The sequence below is a fragment of the Erythrolamprus reginae genome, chromosome 10 (assembly GCF_031021105.1).
Source record: "Erythrolamprus reginae isolate rEryReg1 chromosome 10, rEryReg1.hap1, whole genome shotgun sequence".
Classification (NCBI taxonomy): domain Eukaryota; kingdom Metazoa; phylum Chordata; class Lepidosauria; order Squamata; family Dipsadidae; genus Erythrolamprus; species Erythrolamprus reginae.
The window spans coordinates 13,790,859-13,813,320 of record NC_091959.1 but is presented as its reverse complement, the minus strand read 5'-3'; the positions used below and the strand labels follow the sequence as shown (position 1 = coordinate 13,813,320).

General features: G+C 41.3%; 1 protein-coding gene across 1 annotated transcript in view; it reads left to right on the top strand.

The window, feature by feature from the left end:
- Positions 1 to 3,219: 3,219 nt before the first annotated feature.
- The window catches only part of FAM174B (family with sequence similarity 174 member B), a 52,438-nt gene continuing 33,195 nt past the window's right edge, over positions 3,220 to 22,462 (top strand). Inside the window, exon 1 of the mRNA XM_070762779.1 lies at positions 3,220 to 3,247. Within this exon, the coding sequence (XP_070618880.1) occupies positions 3,220 to 3,247 (28 nt within the window). The remainder of the gene's footprint in view (positions 3,248 to 22,462) is intronic.

The following is a 22,462-nucleotide window of genomic DNA, read 5'->3' as shown; positions in this document are numbered from 1 at the left end:
GAAAGCTTAGAACTACGGCACCTAAAACACGATTTAAGTATTGCCGACAAGATCATACGCTGTAATGTCCTTCCGGTCAACGACTACTTCAGCTTCAACTGCAACAACACAAGAGCATGCAACAGCTTCAAACTTAATATTAATCGCTCCAAACTTGACTGTAAAAAATATGACTTTAACAACCGAGTTATCGAAGCGTGGAACTCATTACCAGACTCAATAGTGTCAACCCCCAACCCCCAACATTTCTCCCTTAGACTCTCCACGATCGACCTCTCCAGGTTCCTAAGAGGCCAGTAAGGGGCGTACATAAGTGCACTGATGTGCCTATCGTCTCCTGTCCAATTGTCTTTTCTTATCCCTTGCATCATATATATTCTTTCCTCCCCATCTACTTCTCTTCTCTTTTACTTCCTATCTTTTATGTATTACTTATTTCTATTCTTTTTCATATGTATTGTATATTGGACAAAGAATAAATAAAAAAATTAAAAAATAAAATAAATAAAAAAATAGCTGAGATGGTTCCTCGGTCTGTTACAGTACATTTTATTTTCTTGGTTAAGCAAACTTCTTAGAAACATTAATATGCGGTTTGGTTAATCTCTGTCTAGAAAAGATTTCTTATTTTGACTATGCTGTTCTTGTGCCTTTTAACACCAAGTTTCTAAGCAAATGTTCTTGAAAGACCTCTCCAGCAGAGAGAGCAGAAATAACTACTAACCACAAACACAGCAAGGCTGGGTTACCACCAATTGGAGGAAGTGAAATAAGATGCATTTTCAGCTAGAGAGGCGGAAGCAACCCCCTTTAAATTCAGAGCCTAAAATGACTTAATTTTAATCGCGCTGCTGGGTGCTAGATTTAGTTCTGCATCTCCATGCTAAAAAAAAAAAGCAAAGTGGCTGCAATTTCACCATCCATTCTGAATAGCATGGGGGTTTCTGGACCCTCTCAGGGAGCCCTTCTCAAAGCCACCTGCTTCTCCATTTCTGGAACGTGAGTCAAAGGCAGATCGGTCAAAATCTACGCGAAGTTTAAGTTTAAGTTTAATCAGATTTGTATGCCGCCCCTCTCCGCAGACTCGGGGCGGCTCACAGCAATAACAATACAATGTAAAACAAATCTAATATTTAAGTTAATTTAAAAAACACCACAAATTAAAACCAATCATACATACTAGCGTACCATGCATAAATTTTATAAGCCTAGGGGGAGGGAACATGTCAATTCCTCCATGCCTGACGACAGAGGTGGGTTTTAAGGAGCTTTTGAAAGGCTAGGAGGGTGGGGGCAACTCTGATATCTGGGGGGAGTTGGTTCCAAAGGGTCAGAGCCGTCACAGAGAAGGCTCTTCCCCTGGGTCCCGCCAAACGACATTGTTTAGTTGACGGGACCTGGAGAAGGCCAACTCTGTGGGACCTAAGTGGTCGCTGGGATTCGTGCGGCAGAAGGCGGTCCCGGAGATATTCTGGTCCAGTGCCATGAAGGGCTTTATAGGTCATAACCAACACTTTGAATTGTGACCGGAAACTGATCGGCAACCAATGCAGACTGCGGAGTGTTGGTGTGACATGGGCATATTTAGGAAAGCCCGTGATAGCTCTCGCAGCTGCATTCTGCACGGTCTGAAGTTTCCGAACACTTTTCAAAGGTAGCCCCATGTAGAGAGCATTACAGTAGTCGAGCCTCGAGGTGATGAGGGCATGAGTGACTGTGAGCAGTGACTCCCGGTCTAAATAGGGCCGCAACTGGTGCACCAGGCGAACCTGGGCAAACGCCCCCCTCGCCACAGCTGAAAGATGGTTCTCTAATGTGAGCTGTGGATCGAGGAGGACGCCCAAGTTGCGGACCCTCTCTGAGGGAGTTAGTGACTCCCCCCCCAGGGTGATGGACGGACAGATGGAATTGTCCTTGGGAGGCAAAACCCACAGCCACTCCGTCTTATCCGGGTTGAGCTTGAGTCTGTTGACACCCATCCAGACCCCAACAGCCTCCAGGCACCGGCACATCACTTCCACTGCTTCGCTGACTGGACAGGTATTGAAGTGTCAATACCCTTTTGTCTTTGGTAAGACCAGTCTTTGGAGCATGGCCTCCACGGTTGGTCATCACTTAATGTAAGAAAGAGATGTTGAGACTCTACAAAAGAGTGCAGAGAAGAACAACAAAAATAGGGCAAAACATCATCTTTCGGCTGTGGCAAGGGGGAAATTGTATCTCTTTGAGACAAGAAGAGGCCGGGCACTCTAACCTCAACCCAAACCCTTGACGTGAGAGTTTATGTTATTTATTATTATTATTTTATTAAATTTGTATGCCGCCCCTCTCCGTAGACTCAGGGCGGCTCACAACAATAATAGAAAACAATATATAGTACAAATGTAATAATTAAAACTGAAAACCCATAATTTAAAAAACATGCACACAACATGCCATACATAAACAGTATAGGCCTGGGGAAGTTATCTCAGAAGGCTCTTCCCCTGGGACCCGCCAAATGACATTGTTTAGTCAACGGGACCCGGAGGAGGTCAACTCTGTGGGACCTAATCGGTCGCTGGGATTCATGCGGCAGAAGGTGGTCCCAGAGATATTCTGGTCCGATGCCATGAAGGGCTTTATAGGTCAAAACCAACACTTTGAATTGTGACCGGAAATTGATCGGCAACCAATGCAGACTGCGGAGTGTTGGTGTAACATGGGCATACTTGGGAAGCCCATGATTGCTCTCACAGCTGCATTCTGCACGATCTGAAGTTTCCAAACACTTTTCAAAGGTAGTCCCATGTAGAGAGGTACGTCAAGTTGGCCACCGTTTAGCCAGTCACATGACTTTAAGCCACTCCCAGTCACATGATCATTAAGCCACTCCCACCTGGTCACATGGCCGGCAGTGTGGTAGTAAATTTTTTTGCAGCCCTTCACTGGTGGGTTTCTTCCGGTTCGGACAAGTTCATCCAAACCAATAGTGACTTGCTAGTGATGTCACAATGAAACCACCAAACTGGTTTGGTGGTGCCGGTCCATGAATGCTGTCATCTTTTAATTTTTTTAAAAAAAAATTAAAAATACCTTTTTTTCCTTCTGAGCATGCACAGAAACTGAGTTCTGGCACTGCGCATGCGGTCACCTTCCCCCCCCTGGCTTTGGTTTCCCCCCCTGATTTTTCGTTACTGCACATGTATGTGTGCGCAAAGCATATGTGCACCCCCCACGATGCTGGAAGGAGCGAACCGGCAGAGAGGTAAGTTGGAACCCGCCCCTGCCTTGGAGGTCTTCCAATCCAATCTTCTGCTCTGCTCTGCTCAAGAGATCCAGGCGGGAGTTGCTACTTATTGCCGCTACAATGCCCGTGCAGCTCCGTGTCGCCGGCATATACATTTGGTTCTGCACAAGGCCACTCGCGAGAGGACCCACACGTGTGCAGGATTTCGGTGGGTTTTTTTATTTTCGTACATGCACAAAAAAATGACCAAAATCTTTCATGCGCGCATGTCAACACATGAGATTTTTCTTCCTACACATGCAAAGAAGCAAAATCTCGCTGGGTGCATACACATTGGTGATCCCTTTTTGCTATTGGTACACAGTGTGGCGCATACCGGCTAGCAACCCAATATTGAAGAGATCCTATTCCATTTCAGACAAATGGACTCTGTGCAGGTTTTATTTTATTTTTATTTATTTATTTTATTTACTTATTTATTTTGTCCAATACACAATACATATTGAAGAGAATAGACATGAAGTATTATGTATAAAGAAAAGGATAGAAGAAAAGATATAAAAATAGAGAAGATATATGAAAGGAAGAAAAGATATATGATATATAAGATAAGGAGAGACAATTGGACAGGGGGCGAAAGGCACACTAGTGCACTTATGTACGCCCCTTAGTGACCTCTTAGGAACCTGGAGAGGTCAATCGTGGATACTCTAAGGGAGAAATGTTGGGGGTTATATTTATTTATTTATTTATTTATTTATTGGATTTGTATGCTGCCCCTCTCCGTACACTCGGGGCGGCTAACAACAATGATAAAAAACAGCATGTAACAATCCAATTAATAAAACAACTAAAAACCCTTATTATAAAACCAAACATACACACAAACATACCATGCATAACTTGTAATGGCCTAGGGGGAAGGAATAGCTTAACTCCCCCATGCCTGGCGGCATAAGTGAGTCTTGAGTAGTTTACGAAAGACAGGGAGGTGGAGGCAGTTCTAATCTCCGGGGGGGGAGTTGGTTCCAGAGGGCCGGGGCTGCCACAGAGGAGGCTCTTCCCCTGGGGCCCGCCAAACGACATTGTTTAGTCGACGGGACCCGGAGAAGGCCAACTCTGTGGGACCTGGGATTCGTGCGGTTGCAGGCGGTTCCAGAGGTAATCTGGTCCAATGCCATGTATTGATATAATAATAAAAGCTTTGGGAAGATGATGAGATAATAGACAGAAACTGCCAGTCGGATACATTCAATGACTTTTTTTAGAATTTCAAATCAGGGGAAGGTAAAGAAAGAGAGGAAGTAGAAACGTAGGAATTGATAGGGGGTGGATTGCAGCGTAAATACCCTTCTTCTAGAAAAATCGAAAATAAATCTACTGTTTTGCAAAGCCGGCTTGTTGAGTCTTTCTCTCTCCCCCTCCTGAAGGACAGAACCTCACCCTCACTGCCAAACTCCATATTGTGAAAGAACAGCTACTGCCACCTAGTGGAAAATGAAACTTCAACCCAGTCTCTGAAAATCTTCGTGCAAGAGCGAGGAGCCATTTTGACGACTCCTGTAGAGCACGGCGGACAGAAGAGGCTAATGTCATCCATTTTCTTTCATTTTTAAAAAATATATATTTATTTTTCCCCACCATGTAGTCAAATAATTACATCCACAGAAACCAAGCATAACAATAATAAAGGGAAAAAAATCAAAAGTATTTTGCTTTCACTTCGTTCCAAATAGTTTTTGCTGCCAATATCTGTCAGTCTAAACCTCCCTTTTTCATTCCTATCCCTCCTCCTCCTCCTTTCTTTAACTTTCCCTCCCTTCCTCCTTCTCCAACCTCTCCATCCCCTATCAATTCCTACATTTCTACTTCCTCCCTTTCTTTACCTTCCCCTGAGTTGAAATTCTAAAAAAATCATTGAATGTATCCGACTGGCAGTTTCTGTCTATTATCTCATCATCTTGCCAAAGCTTTTATTATTATATCAATATTTTTAGTCTAAACTGGAATTGTGTTGGATATATAACTTTTATCTGTGCTGCTTCCCCACTCCCCACTATTCTCGTCACCTGGATTAAAAATAATAGTTCTGATCCCTAATGTCATCCATTTTCTTCCCCAGGCCTATATAGTTTATCTATGGTATGTTGTGTGTATGTTTTTTAAACTATGGGTTTTTAGTTTTTAAATATTACATATTAGATTTGTATTGTACATTGTTTTGTATTACTGCTCTGAGCCGCCCCGAGTCTACGGAGAGAGGCAGCATACAAATTTAATTGATTAAATAATAATAATAATAATAATAATAATAATAATAATAATAACCAATCCCAGGAGACAGCAGAATTGAGGAGAAGCAGCTAGAGAAATTAGTGAAATACGAAGATCTAAAAATCAAGCTGCAACGACTCTGGCATAAGCCCGTGAAAGTGGTCCCAGTGGTACTTGGCACGCTGGGCGCAGTGCCAAAGCATCTCAGTGGACATTTGAAAACCATCGGAATTGACAAAATCTCCATCTGTCAATTGCAAAAGGCTGTTTTACTGGGATCGGCAAACATAATTTGCAGCTATATCACACAGTCCTAGGTGCTTGGGCAGCTCCCGACTGGTGATGAAATACGAAATCCAGCATAGTGATCTCGTTTGCTGTGTTGTACTGACATAATAATAATAATAATAATAATAATAATAATAATAATAATAATAACAACAACAACAACAACAACAACAACAATAATAATAATAATAATAATAATAAACCAGAAGTTGTAGGAGCTTCATCACTGGAGGTTTTTAAGTAGGGATTTTAAGTAGGGATTAATTAATGTGGATTTTAAAAAACACACACCCTAAAACGAACATTTTTCAAGATTCACTCAGGGCAAGAGCTTTTTCTTCTTCTTTTAACAACCCTAAAATCCTTTGCATCTGGAATATTTACTGACCGGATTCCCTTCCTGGCACCTACGCACAGTTCGCAGCAGGCAATTACTCATTGCTCCCAAACAGACAAATTTTTACGCTGCACCAGTAGTAGAAATGGAGCTACATGCGCAGCTTCAGGTGTATTACATGCGCATGCATACACCCATGCACAGGAATCAAAATGTCATGAGGGGACGTGCATGCCTGCAAGATTTCAGTGATTTTTTGCCAAAATCTCGTGCGCGCGCATGTCCCCTTGCAAGATTTAACTTCCTGTGCATGCATAGAAGCAAAATCTCACTGGGATGCATACAACCCACCTCTGCCGTCAGGCTTGGGGGAATTGAGACACCTACCCCGGGCCTATACAGTTTATGCATGGTATGTTTGTGTGTATGTTTTTTGCTCTCTCCTCCTTGCCCCGTGTGGTCAGCAACCCATGACTGGATTTAACTGCATCCCAGAGATGACTGGGGTCACCAATTCAGTAATAAGGATTATTTTCAAAGGGCAGGAAAATCCACCTGTTAAATGCTGGCCAAATGAAAAGCCATCAGAATCTGGGCTTAGGTTCCGCAAAGTCCTCCCACCTCTTCTTTCTGCCTTGATACACCTTATGCAGAATGTAGAGGTTTTCAACCATCGTTTCCTGGGTGTGGGTTGAATGGCAGCTGAGCTGGCCGTGATGTAGGGGTTTCTCCCAGGCTGGATTCCCAGTTGTGCACCAAATCCAGCTTCCCAACAGGAGCAAACATCAGACAGTTGCCGTTAATTATAGTGAGATCAGAGACGGAGGTGGGAAGAGGGCTACGCCTGGGAATATCAAAGTGGAATCAGGAAGGCTTTTCCCGACAGCCATTTAACTGGGTCAATGAGAACACAAAGAGGGATAATTGACTCAGTCGACTAATACTAGAGTTAAATTTAGCGCTAAGCTGATTAAATTATACTGTAGAGGATGAAGAGGTCGGCTTTGAAAGAGATGGGCTGGAATTATTACCTATACAAAAGGGTGTGAAACATTTCTTTAAAAAAAGTCCAATTGTCTCTCCTTATCTCATTTATCTTTTCTTCCTTTCAAATATGTTCACCTATACTTTTATGTCTTTTCTTCTATTCTTTTCTTTATTTATATTATTACATATCTATTCTCTTCAATGTGTATTATGTATTGGACAAAATGAAAATAAAATAAATAAAAAAATAACAGTGAGAAGCCGATCAGTGATTTTGGCACTAAATTCATTTAGTGACCATTCAAAGTTATATTGTCACTGAAAAAATGACTTTTTTCCCCTTTTCTTTTAAAATATTTTTATTAATTTTCCACTTTTAAAAAAGAAAACACAATAGTAAGTACAGAGGAAAATCAAAGAAAATTAAATTAATAGTAGTATATACCGATGTTAGTGGATGTCGGAATGGCCGTGTGGGGAAAACACCCATCCACACTTATCCACACATTCCAACATTCTCGTAGGCAGAGAATCAAAATATGGATGCTTGGCAGTTTATGACAATTATTTATTTTTATTTATTTATTCATTTGTCCAATACACAAATACATAGGAAGAAAAATAGACATTAAGTAATATATATAAGGGTAAAGTGAACTTAGAGGAGAGGATATATGAAAGGAAGAAAATATATATGATAAGTGAGAGAAAGGAAAGACAATTGGACAGGGGACGAAAGGCACACCAGTGCACTTATGTACGCCCCTTACTGGCCTCTTAGGAACCTGGAGAGGTCAATCGTGGAGAGTCTAAGGGAGAAATGTTGGGGGTTAGGGGTTGACACAATTGAGTCCGGCAATGAGTTCCACGCTTCGATAACTCGATTGTTGAAATCATATTTTTTACAGTCAAGTTTGGAGCGGTTCGTATTAAGTTTGAATCTGTTGCGTGCTCTTGTGTTGTTGCGGTTGAAGCTGAAGTAGTCATTGACCGGCAGGACGTTGCAGCATATGATCTTGTGGGCAATACTCAAATCGTGTTTTAGGCGCCGTAGTTCTAGGATTTCTAGGCCCAGGATTGTTAGTCTATTTTCGTAGGGTATTCTGTTTCGAGTGGAGGAGTAAAGGGCTCTTCTAGTGAAATATCTTTGGACATTTTCAGTTGCCATGTCCCAGGGTCACGTGATCCCCTCTTGTGACCACCTGATAAGCAAAGTCAACGGGGAAGCCAGATTCACTTAATAACTAACTTAACAACTTCGGTGACACACTTAATTGTGGCAAGACAAGTCATAAAATGGGACAAAGCCTATTTAGCAAATGTCTCACTCAGCAAGAAAAAAATCTGGGCTCATTTGTAGCCATACATTCAAAGACTTCCACATTAAATAATATTAAATAATTTTATAATCCATATTAAATAATTTTTTAAAAATAATGTGGAATGGGATTATTATTATACTGCACTTCAAGATGGCGATTTAGATGGATGCTTAGTAAGAGAGTGGGAATCCTAGTTTGAAAATAATAATAATAATAATAATAATAATAATAATAATAATAATAATTTATTAGATTTGTATGCCGCCCCTCTCTGAAGACTCGGGGCGGCTCACAACAGTAATAAAAACAGTATAACAATGGAACAAATCTAATAATAAAAAATATATAAAAACCCCCAACAATTAAAAACCATACAGCACATACATACCAAACATAAAATATAAAAAAGCTTGGGGGAGATGTCTTAGTTCCCCCATACCTGGCGATATAGGTGGGTCTTGAGTAACTTGCGAAAGACAAGGAGGGTGGGGGCCGTTCTAATCTCTGGGGGGAGTTGATTCCAGAGGGCCGGGGCCGCCACAGAGAAGGCTCTTCCCCTGGGGCCCGCCAAATGACATTGTTTGGTCGACGGGACCCGGCGAAGGCCAACTCTATGGGACCTTATTGGCCGCTGGGATTCGTGCGGTGGAAGGCGGTTTCGGAGGACCAGAAAAAACATCATCATCATCATTATCATCATCATCATCATCATCATCATTAATTAGATTTGTATGCCGCCCTTCTCCGAAGACTCGGGGCGGCTCGGATGATCAGAATGGAATGGAACAAATAAACGATATATAGAAGACCGGAGCAAAGAAAACTCTGAAAATAATCATTGTGGAGTCCTCTTGTGGTGAAATATATCCCTGCAGTGCACTTTACATATATTTTTATTTTACTTTCTTCAGTTTAGGTGGTTTCCCCAGTGTCTGATAACAACAACAACAAAAGAGTTGGAAGGGGCCTTGGAGGTCTTCTAGTCCAACCCCCTGCTTAGGCAGGAAACCCTATACTGCTTCACACAAATGGTTATCCAACATCTTCTTAAAAACTCCCAGTGTTGGGGCATTCACAACTTCTGGAGGCAAGCTCTTCCACTGATCAACCGTTCTGACTGTCAGGAAATTTCTCCTTAGTTCTAAGTTGCTTCTCTCCTTGATTAGTTTCCACCTATTGCTTCTTGCCCTGCCTTCAGGTGCTTTGGAGAATAGTTTGACTCCTTCTTCTTTGTGGCAACCTCTGAGATACTGGAGCACTGCTATCATGTCTCCTTCTTCTTAATTGGCCATGCCCAGTTCCTGAAACCGTTCTTCATATGTTTTATCCTACAGTCCCCTAATCATCTTTGTTGATCACTAAATTCAGGCAACTATTCAACTGCATTTTGAGTTAGTAAAAATCACATCAAAATACAAAAACAACAAAACGTTTCCAATTTGCTCCAGCCACTCCTTTGTTAATAAACTACCAGTAATGTTTTATTCATACGTTGTGTGAATACGGCTCCTTTTAAAAATTTTCTCCTGGTCAAACATTGGTGTAAACATAGCCACGTTCTTGGGACAGCCCTAAGAAGCTGAGAATAATGTGACAGACAACGCAATAATTTGTACATCAATACAACTAGATAATACCTAGATGAGAAGGCTGAAATGAGAATGGAAATACTCAGTGAACAAAGTTGTCCAAATAGTCACTTTTTACCAGGAAAATTGAAACGAACACATTTCATTATTAATCATTATTGTGATTATTGGTTGCCTTATTTTTTTATGCAAAGAGTTTTTAAAACTATTTTTGTTTATAATTCTTTCAAAATTTAGAAGGTGGTATCTGGTGATGCCAGGAAAATTTCAAAAATATATAGGATAATAATAATAATAATAATAATAATAATAATAATAATAATAATAATAATTTATTAGATTTGTATGCCGCCCCTCTCCGAAGATAGGATAGGAAAGGAAAGGAAAGGAAAGGCTTTAAGATGCTGAAGTCAAAGGAAGGAAGGAAGGAAGGAAGGAAGGAAGGAAGGAAGGAAGGAAGGAAGGAAGGAAGGAAGGCTCTATAAACAAAGTCTCCTACTTTGGGCATCCAACGTAGGGCTATGTAGATTCCAGAGGTTTAGAGCATATGCATATATTAAAAATTCAAAAATTAAAAGTTCACAACTTTAAGCACCAGTGAACTTCACTCATTAAACTGAGCTTTCAGTTGGAAGCTGATCCAACTTCATCTCTGACCCAAATCAATTATCAAACTAAGTCAGAAAGCCAATTTGAATCCGATTGTCAGGGTTCCAAATGGTATTGAAAATCAAATCCGCGTCCGAGGCAAAGTATTCCTCAAAGTTCCAATTTATTAGCAGAGCCATGTTGGCACATTTGGGAGAAACCTGAATCTGAATTCCCAAGGGTTTCTCCACCCAGTTGAAAATTCAAGCCTTGTCCCCCACCCCAAGTCCATCATTCGACCAATCTTCACCAATCGCCAACTTGTCAGCAGCTCCCATAATCTTCCGTGCAGGGGCAGGAGTGCAAAGGCAACAGATGACCTTGACAATCTAGAAGACATTTATTATGGCTGCATGCAGACATCCCTCATGCAATGACCCCTCCCAAATTCTGATAGCAAAAAACAAATTTCAGAATGGCATAAAGTGTGGCAGACCAAAGACCCCAAGCAAAATGGTTTTGGCCTGACAGGCAGCCTCCCCTCAAGAAAAGACTACCAACCAACCAACCCCCCCCCCAAAAAAAAACCCCCTCAGGGCAGTGATGGTGAACCTTTTTTTGCTCGGGTTCCAAAATGGTGCACATATATGATAATGTGCACACCCATGCCCTCACCCATAATGCAATGCCCTCCCTCCCACAATCCCCCCCACTGCCCTGCCCCACACAGGCCTTACTGAAGCTTCCAAACTTCAGATAGACCCAACGGACCGGTTTTTTTTAGGAATCTCCTGGGAGGAAACAGGACTGGAAAAGGCAGGGTGAAGTCTCTGTGGGGCCTCTCTAGGAATCTCCTGAGAGGAAACAGGGCCTCCACCCTCCCTGTGGTTTCCCCAATCACATGCATTATTTGATTTTACATTGATTCCCATGGGAAAAATTGCTGCTTCTTACAAACTTATCATGGAACAAATTAAGTTCGTAAGTAGAGGTACCACTGTAGTTACTCAATCTCATGCTGTTTAATTTTAAACCATATTTGCTTATACAACGTTCTGAGGGCCTCACATGGTCCTCAAAATAGAAACATAGAAGATTGACGGCAGAAAAATACCTCATGGTCCATCTAGTCTGCCTTTATACTATTTCTTGTATTTTATCTTAGAATGATCAATTTTATCCTAGAATGATCAATTCTTGCAGCCTACTGGTTTCTCCCATTCCCCTGCACTCAAAACACATTTCATTTATTTTTATTTAATTACTTTATTTGTTTGTCAAGCATGTACAGTATCAGATAACAGATATAAGTATAAACATGATTATGAATACGGGAAATGGATACGAATAAATGGGAACAGTAGGACAGGGACGGTAGGCACTTACTGGTGCGCTTATGCACGCCCCTTACGGACCTCTTAGAAAAGGGGTGAGGCATGTATGTATGTATGTATGGCTTTTTTCTGATTTTTGCAAAAGAAAATGTGACAGGGACCCAGCGTGAAGAGGCCACAGCCTTTCTTTCTTTCTTTCTTTCTTTCTTTCTTTCTTTCTTTCTTTCTTTCTTTCTTCTTCTTTCTTTCTTTCTTTCTTCTTTCTTTCTTTCTTTCTTCCTTCCTTCCTTCCTTCCTTCCTTCCTTCTTTCTTTCTTTCTTTCTTTCTTTCTTTCTTTCTTTCTTTCTTGCCTGCCTCATATCCTATTATTCAGACTTCCTGCCATTTCTATCCAGCAACAATCATCCCTGCTCCATTTGTGCTTTATCTCTTTCCCAGCTTGCAATCACAGGAAGGAAAGTGTTTGATGCGGCTAGGGTTTTTTGACAGATCGTCACCCTGTCAAGGAAACACTTATTTGGTTATGTGTTGGTCATGACCGATAAAGCCCTACGTGGCATCGGACCAGAATACCTCCGGGACCGCCTTCTGCCGCACAAATCCCAGCGGCTGATTAGGTCCCACAGAGTTGGCCTTCTCCGGGTCCTGTCGACTAAACAACGTCGTCTGGCGGGACCCAGGGGAAGATACTTTTCTGTGGCAGCCCCAGCCCTGTGGAATCAACTCCCCCCAGAGATCAGAACCGCCCCCACCCTCCTCACCTTCTGCAAGATGTTGAATACCCATTTATGTCACCAGGCATGGGGTAATTAATATATCCCCTCTTTGACTAGTAAGATTTATGTATGGTGATGATTGTGTAATTTTGATTGTTTTAATGATAGTGAGTTTTTAGCTTAGTTTTTAATTATTAGATTTGTATTGCATTTTTTATTGTTGTTGTGAGCTGCCTCGAGTCTTCAGAGAGGGGCAGCATAGAAGTCTAATAAATTGTTATTATTATTATTATTATTATTATTATTATTATTATTATTATTATGTCAGTACAACACAGCAAACGAGATCACTATGCTGGATTTCGTATTTCATCACCAGTCGGGCGCTTCCCAAGCACCTAGGACTGCGTGATGTAGCGGCAAATTATGTTTGCCAATCCCAGTAAAGCGGCCTTTTGCAATTGACAGATGGAGATTTTGTCAATTCCGATGGTTTTCAAATGTCCGCTGAGATCCTTTGGTACTGCGCCCAGCGTGCCAAGTACCACTGGGACCACTTTCACGGGCTTATGGCAGAGTCGTTGCAGCTCGATTTTTTGATCTTCGTATTTCACTAATTTCTCTAGCTGCTTCTCCTCAATTCTGCTGTCTCCTGGGATTGCGATGTCGATGATCCATACTTTCTTTTTCTCCACGATCACAATGTCTGGTGTGTTATGCTTCAGAATTCGGTCAGTCTGAAGTCGGAAGTCCCACAGTAGTTTTGCTTGCTCATTTTTGATGATAATAATAATAATAATAATAATAATAATAATAATAATAATAATTGTTATTGTTATTGTTATTGTTATTGTTGTTGTTATTGTTATTATTATTGTTATTATTATTATTGTTGTTATTATTATTATTATTATTATTATTATTATTATTATTATTATTTGCACTTGTGCTGAAGGAAACGCCAAGACCTCTGGCTGACTCTGGTTCCCTCCCATCGGCACTTCCTGTCTCTCAAAAAGGCTCACCTAACGGTACCTGCAGAGGCCATTGGATGCAGTTGCAGTCCTACCCAACAGAGGGCAGCATGCGCTCATCTCATTATCCCACGTTGTCCAACCGGTGATAAAGGATGCAGTTTCTATGCATCATAAGTGGGTGCTGCTAGGCAGAAAATCCATCCCTTACAATCCTGGGCTTAGAAAGCTTAGAACTACGTCGTCTCAAACACGACCTAAGCATAACCTAACCCTAACCTTAAGTGCTAAAGCCCACTGCAACAATATCGCCAAAAAGGCTTCTAGAGTTGTTAACCTGATCCTACGTAGCTTCTGCTCCGGCAATCTCACACTACTCACAAGAGCCTACAAAACGTTTGCCAGACCCATCCTTGAATACAGTTCATCTGTATGGAACCGATACCACATCTCGGACATCAACACCTTGAAAATGTCCAAAGATATTTCACCAGAAGAGCCCTTCACTCCTCCACTCGAAACAGAATACCCTACGAAAATAGACTAACAATCCTGGGTCTAGAAAGCTTAGAACTACAACGCCTAAAACATGATTTAAGTATTGCCCACAAGATCATGTGCTGCAACGTCCTACCGGTCAATGACTACTTCAGCTTCAACCGCAACAACACAAGAGCACGCCACAGATTCAAACTTAATATTAACCGCTCCAAACTTGATTGTAAAAAATATGACTTTAACAATCGAGTTGTCGAAGTGTGGAACTCATTACCGGACTCAATAGTGTCAACCCCTAACCCCCAACATTTCTCCCTTAGACTGTCCACGATTGACCTCTCCAGGTTTCTAAGAGGTCAGTAAGGGGCGTACATAAATGCACTAGTGTGCCTTTCGTCCCCTGTCCAATTGTCTTTCCTTTATCTCATATATCATATATATTTTCTTCCTTTCATATATCTTCTCCTCTATTTTTACATATTATCTTTATATATATTACTTCATGTCTATTCCCTTCCATATGTATTGTGTATTGGACAAATGAATAAATAATAAATAGCTGATAAAATTATCTGCTACGTCCTTCCTGTCAACGACTACTTCGGCTTCAATCACAACAACACATGAGCACACAACAGATACAAACTCAAAGTAAACCGCTCTAAACTCGACTTCAGGAAATACGAGTTTAGTAACTGAGTAGTTGATGCCTGGAACTCACTACCAGACTCTGTAGTATCATCACCCAACTCCCAAAACTTTACCCTTAGAGTCTCCACTATGAGTCTCCACATTCCTTCCGTCCCCTGCCCTAATGTTTCTCTTTTACTAGCATCATGTATATAAATATTATATCTTTGTATACCACCAATATGTACTTGAGGTGAAGGTGAGAAATTCACAGTAACTGAATAAAAAGAGGTTTTTATTAGTACAAAGAGGTTTTTATTAGTCCCAAAGGTCACGAAGTATTTGCTTCGTGACCTTTGGGAACCCTAATCCTTCGCAGCTTCTTCTCTGGTAATTTTGAACTGCTAACAAGAGCTTACAAAACATTTGTCAGACCAATCCTAGAATACAGCTCGCCTGTATGGAACCCACATTGCATATCTGACATCAACACAATTGAGAGAGTCCAGAAATATTTCACAAGAAGAGTCCTTCATTCCTCTTCTCACAACAAAATACCTTACTCCGCCAGACTTGAAATTCTTGGTTTAGACAACTTACAACTCCGTCGTCTCCGTTCCGAATTAATTATAGTCCATAAAATCATATACCAAAATGTCCTACCTGTTAACGACTACTTCACCTTCAACCGCAACAACATACGAGCACGAAATCGATTTAAACTAAATGTCAACCGGTCCAAACCTGACTGCAAAAAATTACGACTTCAGTAATCAACTGAGTAATCAACGCCTGGAATGCACTACCTGATTCTGTGGTTTCTACTCCTAACCTCAAAACCTTTAACCTTAGACTATCTACAATTGACCTCTCCTCCTTTCTAAGAGGTCTGTAAGGGGCGTGCATAAGCACACCACTGTGCCTACCGTCCTTGCCCTATTGTCTTCTTTTGTTACTTTTTATCATTACTTGCCTTTCGTAAGCTGCTTAAAACCCACCTCTGTCGCCACCTCTGCCGCCAGGCATGGGGGAACTGAGATACACAGTTCCCCCTAGGCCTTTAAAGTTTTATGCATGGTATGTCTGTATGTATGATTGGTTTTTATATAATGGGTTTTTAACTGTTTTTAGTATTGGATTATTGTTATATAATGTTTTATTACTGTTGTTAGCCACCCCGAGTCTGCGGAGAGGGGCGGCATACAAATCCAATAAATAAATAAGTAAGTGAGTGAGTAAGTAAGTAAGTAAGTAAGTAAGTAAGTAAGTAAGTAAGTAAGTAAGTAAGTAAATATTTAATATGTACAAATTATCACCCTATAATTGTTTGACAAATAAATAAATAAATAAAGAAAGAACATAAACTGTTTATTTATTTATTTGTCATACAAATATAGTATTGTAGTATGTTTAACATAATATAAGTATAAAGTAGAGAGAGAGAAACGATAAAAAAACATTAGGATAGGGACGGTAGACACAAAGGTGCACTTATGGACGCCCCTTACAGGGGAACACAGTTGGGCAAAAAAAATGGAGCTCAACCCCAGAGCACCCGATTTGCACTGAAAGATGTTGAAAGAAAATACAGGGCGTCCTGCATAACCCATGCCCACAATGTGATAGTAAAATCTTTGGTAGCCCTTCACTGTGTAAGGTTGAAGATTTGGGGATTGGGGGAGGAAACAACAAAGTCCGGTAGTGAATTCCAGGCGTTGACCCTTCTATTCCCGAAATCATATTTTCTGCAGTCAAGTTTGGAGCGATTTACATTTAGTTTGTATCTATTGCATGCTCTTGTGTTGTTGTTGTTAAAAGTGAAGTAGTCGCTAACAGGGAGTACATTGTGATATATGATTTTATGTTAAATTAGTTCAGAGGTGGGGTGTTGTGGTTAGCTCTGGCCCAGCTCCTGCCCCAAGGACTGTGGATGTGGGGGAGACATCCACATGCTGCAGGCCTGTTTTGCCCCCGGTGGAATCTTCTGATGAAGGCTCCTCTGACCAAGAAGACATGAGTGACAGGGAGGAGGAGAGTGTGGCAGACAGCTCAGAAAGAGATCAATTATCTAGCTCCTCGGATTCAGAACAAGAGTTAATGATACAGCCACGCATGCGGAGAGCGATGCATAGGCAACAACAACTGAGATATTATTATCAAAGAAAATGAGGCCACCTGTGGTTGGGTGGGGCTGTGGTGATTAGTGAGCCTGCTATAAAGAGCAGCGTGTGGGTTTGGCCATTGTGGAGGATTATCTGATCATTGTGTTTCGTGCCTGCTTTGCTGACTTTGAACTTTTGTGTGCTGCTTTTTCCCGCTTTGAAACTAAACCAGAGCAAAGTGTGTTTCACTTTCTGAAAGAAGAAGGACTGTGAATTGCCTCACAGCTGCAAGCTAAGTATCACAGAACTGATAAGGGACTTGTACAAATTGCCAGTTTGTTTGGAGACTAGTGCTCTTTGCTATATCAAAAGAGGACTTGGTTTAAGTGAATTTTCATTATAAAGAACATTGTTTTGAATTTTCAAACGTGTGTGTGTCTGAAATTTGTACCTGTGAATTTTTGGGAGGAGTCTACCAGAGAGCCCGACAGAACATGGGGTAACTGTAAATTTTCTAAACATAGTAATTGCAATCTGGAGGAGTAAGGTAATTTAATGGGTGAGGAGGAGCGGAGGTTGTAAGTTGACAGCTACCTGAATTGAAAAAAAGGGTGAAATATTCTATTACCCTGGCCCAAGTTTTTTTGATTGAGCTGGTTAGCATCCAGTTGTGAATTTAAAGCAACAATTCCTTTGTTTTGTTGTTAGATGATGAACATTTGTAAAGAGAAGCCAATGCCAGAATGATAAATAGGAACAGAAAACCAGGAAAACCCAGCCAATCATGGTCAGTGAGTGAAGAATGGCCCCACTTTTACCTCTATCCTGGTCTGTTGAGACCACTTATATCCTATACCTTTTGCTCTGGCCGATTTTTTTTTAAATCCAGAAGGCAGAAGCATATAAACATAAAACAACATTTGTGCACACAAATAAGGAAGAGAGAGATAGAAACATTCAACTCTGTTATGAGTTTGGCTCCATCCCATGGCATCAATTGGTCTCAGAAGAATTTAATGGCTCCTAAATGTCTGGAATTGGGCTCCTATATTGAGAATGTCCCCCCCCTCTGTTCTGCAGGGCTCTTTGATAGGAGCCTCCCGAAAATTCAAGGATACAAATTTCAGACACACACAAATTCAAAACAATGTTCTTTATCACAAAATGCAAAATAAACAAAGCACTCTTTTTGTATTGCAAAGAGCACTGGTCCCAAAACAACCGGGTAGCCTGTACAATTACCCCTAAGCAGTCATTAAGTACTTAGCTAGCAGCTGTGAAGAAACTTCACACCCCTTCTTCTTCCAACAAAGTGAGACACACACACACACACACACACACACACACTGCTCTGCTTTGTTTTCCAAGGCGTGAAAAAGCAACAAAGTCCAGAAGACACAGGATTCCTGATGAACTCTGATCAGATATTCTTCCACAATGGTCAAACCCACATGCTGCTATTTATAGCAGCAGCCCTAATTACTGGAGCCCCACCCAAACACAGGTGGCCCCCCTTATTTCCTGTAATACTTGGTCTCTTCTACGCATAATTCTGCGCTTGCGTGGGTCCAAAACGTCATTATCTGAATCAATGGAAGATAAGGGAGATTGACTGCCTGGACTGTGTGCCAAGCCCTCCTCTGCCGAGTCACTCCCACCTTCTTCTTCGTCCGAGGAAACTGAACTCTGAACTGATTCTGTCGGCAATAACACAGGCCTGTGACATGTTGAATTTCCCCCTGCATCCACCTCCCCATTCCCTGGGGCAGGAGCTGGGCCAGAGCCAACCACAACACCCTCCATTTGGGCAAAGGAATGGAAAAGATCTATAGATAGTTCCAATTTGAATTTGGACAAATGCCGATTGTAATGGAGGCAACTGGCAAGATTTATATTCATTATTGTTGCAGGGAAATCTACGGCTTTGCTGCTTTCTTAGAAGAGATTGTTTCCATTACAATGTGCTCGTGGTGGCAAAAATACGGAAGGCTACAGCAGTCTCTCTTTCATCCTATTCAAACCTGACCTCACCACATTATCTTTAGACCTCTATTTGTCAAGAAAAATGGGAAGCTTTTATCCAATGAATAACGGCAAAGAAACAGATGGCAAGAATATGCTTTCCACCCTGCGCCTTAAAGCCGGATTAGCAGAGGGAGGTGGGCACTGTATTCCAAACCACCTGTGTAACTTCAGGTTTTTTAATTAATTAATTTATTTATTTAGTCCAATACATAATACACATTGAAGAGAGTAGATATTTAGTAATATAACTGAAGAAACGAATAGAAGAAAAGATATAAAAGTATAGGTGAACAAATTTGAAAGGAAGAAAAGATAAATGAGATAAGGAGAGACAATTGGACCGGGGACGGAAGGCACACTGGTGCACTTATGCACGCCCCTTACTGACCTCTAAGCCTAAGGAACCTGGAGAGGTCAATCGTGGATAGTCTAAGGCAGTGATTTTCAACCTTTTTTGAGCCGCGGCACATTTTTTACATTTACAAAACCATGGGGCACATTGAGTGGGGGTGGGGGGGACGGCTAAAAAAAGTTTGGACAAAAAAATTCTCTCTCTCTCTCTTCCTCCCTTTCGCTCTATTTCTCTCTCCCTCCCTCCCTCTTTCTCTCTCTTTCTCTTTTCTCTCTCTCCCTCCTTCCCTCTTTCTTTCTCTCTTCCTTCCTTCCTCTTTTTTGCTCTCTTTCTCTCTCCCTCCCTACCTCCCTCTATGTCTTTCTCTCTCCCACCTTCCCTCCCTCCCTCTCTCTCTTTCTTTCTCTTTCTCTCTTGTTCTCTTTCTCTCTCTCTTCCTTTCTTTCTCTCTCTCTCATTCTCTTTCTTTTTCCCTCTCTTGCTTTCTCTCTTGCTTTATTTCTCTCTCTCTCTCTCTTTCTTTCTCTCTCTGTTTTCTTTCTCTCTCTCTCTTGCTTGCTTTCACTCTCTCTTGCTCTTCCTCTCTCTCTCTGTCTCTTTCTCTCTCTCTTGCTTTCTCTCTCTCTCTCTTTCTCTCTCTCTCTCTTGTTTTCTTTCTCTCTCTGAGCTTCGCGGCACACCTGACCATGTCTCACGGCACACTAGTGTGCCGCGGCACACTGGTTGAAAAACACTGGTCTAAGGGAATGGCAACCTGGATTCCAGGGCTGAAAATACATGGATTAAGGTATTACAGGATCTTTAAAAATGTATCATAAAGTTATTGTTGACTCTTAGCAATGATGCATATAGGTTTCCATCCTAACTTGTTCTTTTAGGAATTCCAGCACCCCAAAGCTACTTATGGCCCTTGTAACTGATCATGTTGCATCACAAAATCAACCCAGCCAGCCTCAATTGCAGAATAAATAATAATAATAATAATAATAATAATAATAATAATAATAATAATTTATTAGATTTGTATGCCGCCCCTCTCCGAAGACTTAGGGCGGCTCAGAATTCAGTTCTGTCAGCTGGACTTGGTGTCAAATCCAGTTTAAACATCTGGCTGACTGTGTGATCAACCATGGTAATTTATTAGAACTCATATGTTGTCCAGCTCTTGACCATTTGGGGCAGCTGATGCTCTCTACCATCCCAAGTGAGAGAGAGCACCAGATGATGCTATCAAGTCCAAATGTATTGCTGTGCATGACTCTGCTATGTTTTGTGAAAAAAAGAAGCCACAATTTTACTTTGAAATAATGTAAAAGGATAATTGGGACAGAAGTCCAATAGAATAGTATAGAATGGAAGGGAAGGGAAGAGAAGAGAAGAGAAAATATGGAATAGGAATAGGGAGAAGGAGAGGAAGAGGAGAGGAGAGGAGAGAAGAGAAGATTAGAATAGAATATAATAGCATATAAAAGGAGAGGGTAAAGGAAGAGAAGAGTGGGAAGGTGTTGTGGTTAGCTCTGGCCCTGCTCCTGCCCCAAGGACTGTGGATGTGGGGGAGACATCCACATGCTGCAGGCCTGTTTTGCTCCTGGTGGAATCTGATGATGAAGGCTCCTCTGACCAAGAAGACATGAGTGACAGGGAGGAGGAGAGTGTGGCAGACAGCTCAGAAAGAGATCAATTATCTCTCTCCTCCTTGGATTCGGAACAAGAGTTAATGATACAGCCACACATGCGGAGAGCGATGCATAGGCAGCAACAACTGAGAGAGTATTATCAAAGAAAATGAGGCCACCTGTGGTTGGGTGGGGCTGTGGTAATTAGTGAGGCTGCTATAAAGAGCAGCCTGTGGGTTTGGCCATGGTGGAGGATTATCTGATCGTTGTGTTTCGTGCCTGCCTTGCTGACTTCGACCTTGGTGTGTTGCTTTTTCCCCGCTTTGAAACTAAAGCAGAGCAAAGTGTGTTTCACTTTGTGAAAGAAGAAGGACTGTGAATTGCCTCCCAGCTGCAAGCTAAGTATCTCAGAACTGATAAGGGACTTGTACCAATTACCAGTTTGTTTGGAGATGAGTGCTCTTTGCTATACCAAAATAGGGCTTAGTTTAAGTGAATTTTCATTATAAAGAACATTGTTTTGAATTTTCAAACGTGTGTGTGTTTGAAATTTGTACCTCTGAATTTTCAGGAGGATTCTACGGAGAGCCTGACAGAACAGAAGGGATCTTGGAGGTCTTCTAATTCGACCCCTTGCTTAGGCAGGAAACCCTACACTATTTCAAACAAATGGTAATCCAACATCTTTTTAAAAACTTCCAGTGTTGGAACATTCACAAATTCTGGAGGCAAGCTATTCCACTGATTAATTGTTCTAGCTATCAGGAAATTTCTCCTTAGTTCTAAGTCGCGTCTCTCCTTGTTTAGTTTCCACCCATTGCTTCTTGTCCTACCCTCAGGTGCTTTGGAGAAATAGCTTGACTCCCTCTTCTTTGTGGAAACCCTTGAGATATTGGAACACTGCTATCATGTCTCCCCTGTTCCTTCTTTTCATGAAACGAGACCTAACCGAGCAACCATTCTTTACAAGCAACCCTAATTATCTTTGTTGCTCTTCTCTGCACTCTTTAGATCAGGATAAATCCATCCTCCCATGGCCACCAGGACATCACATTGTCATCCCTGCCTCAATTGAAACTGAGCATCCATTCATGCCACGGAGCAGTTTCACGTTCATTAAATTTATTTTTATCCCTTCTTCTGGCTGTCACCAGGACCAAATACACTAGGAGGCATGTGCTATTCCTTTGGAATTTGGCTGTGCAACTTTCAAGTCTTTCTGCAGGGCTTCATCAACACCAAAGCTTCCCACCCGGCTTCTCGTGGCATGCCGCTCAGCTTTCTTTCTTTCTTTCTTTCTTTCTTTCTTTCTTTCTTTCTTTCTTTCTTTCTTTCTTTATTTTGTCCAATACACAATGAGGGTTTTAGTGGGTATATATCTATATACACATAGTAAAATACATGATGAAGGTTATAGAGGAGATACTCATAGTAAAATATATCTAAGAAATAATAGAAAAGAAGGTATAGTAATAGAACATATCAATGAAAGAATAGAAGAAGAGATATAGGAATAGAAGAAAGGAATAGGAGATATAGGAGAGCAATAGGACAGGGGACGGAAGGCACTCTAGTGCACTTGTACTCGCCCCTTGGTGAC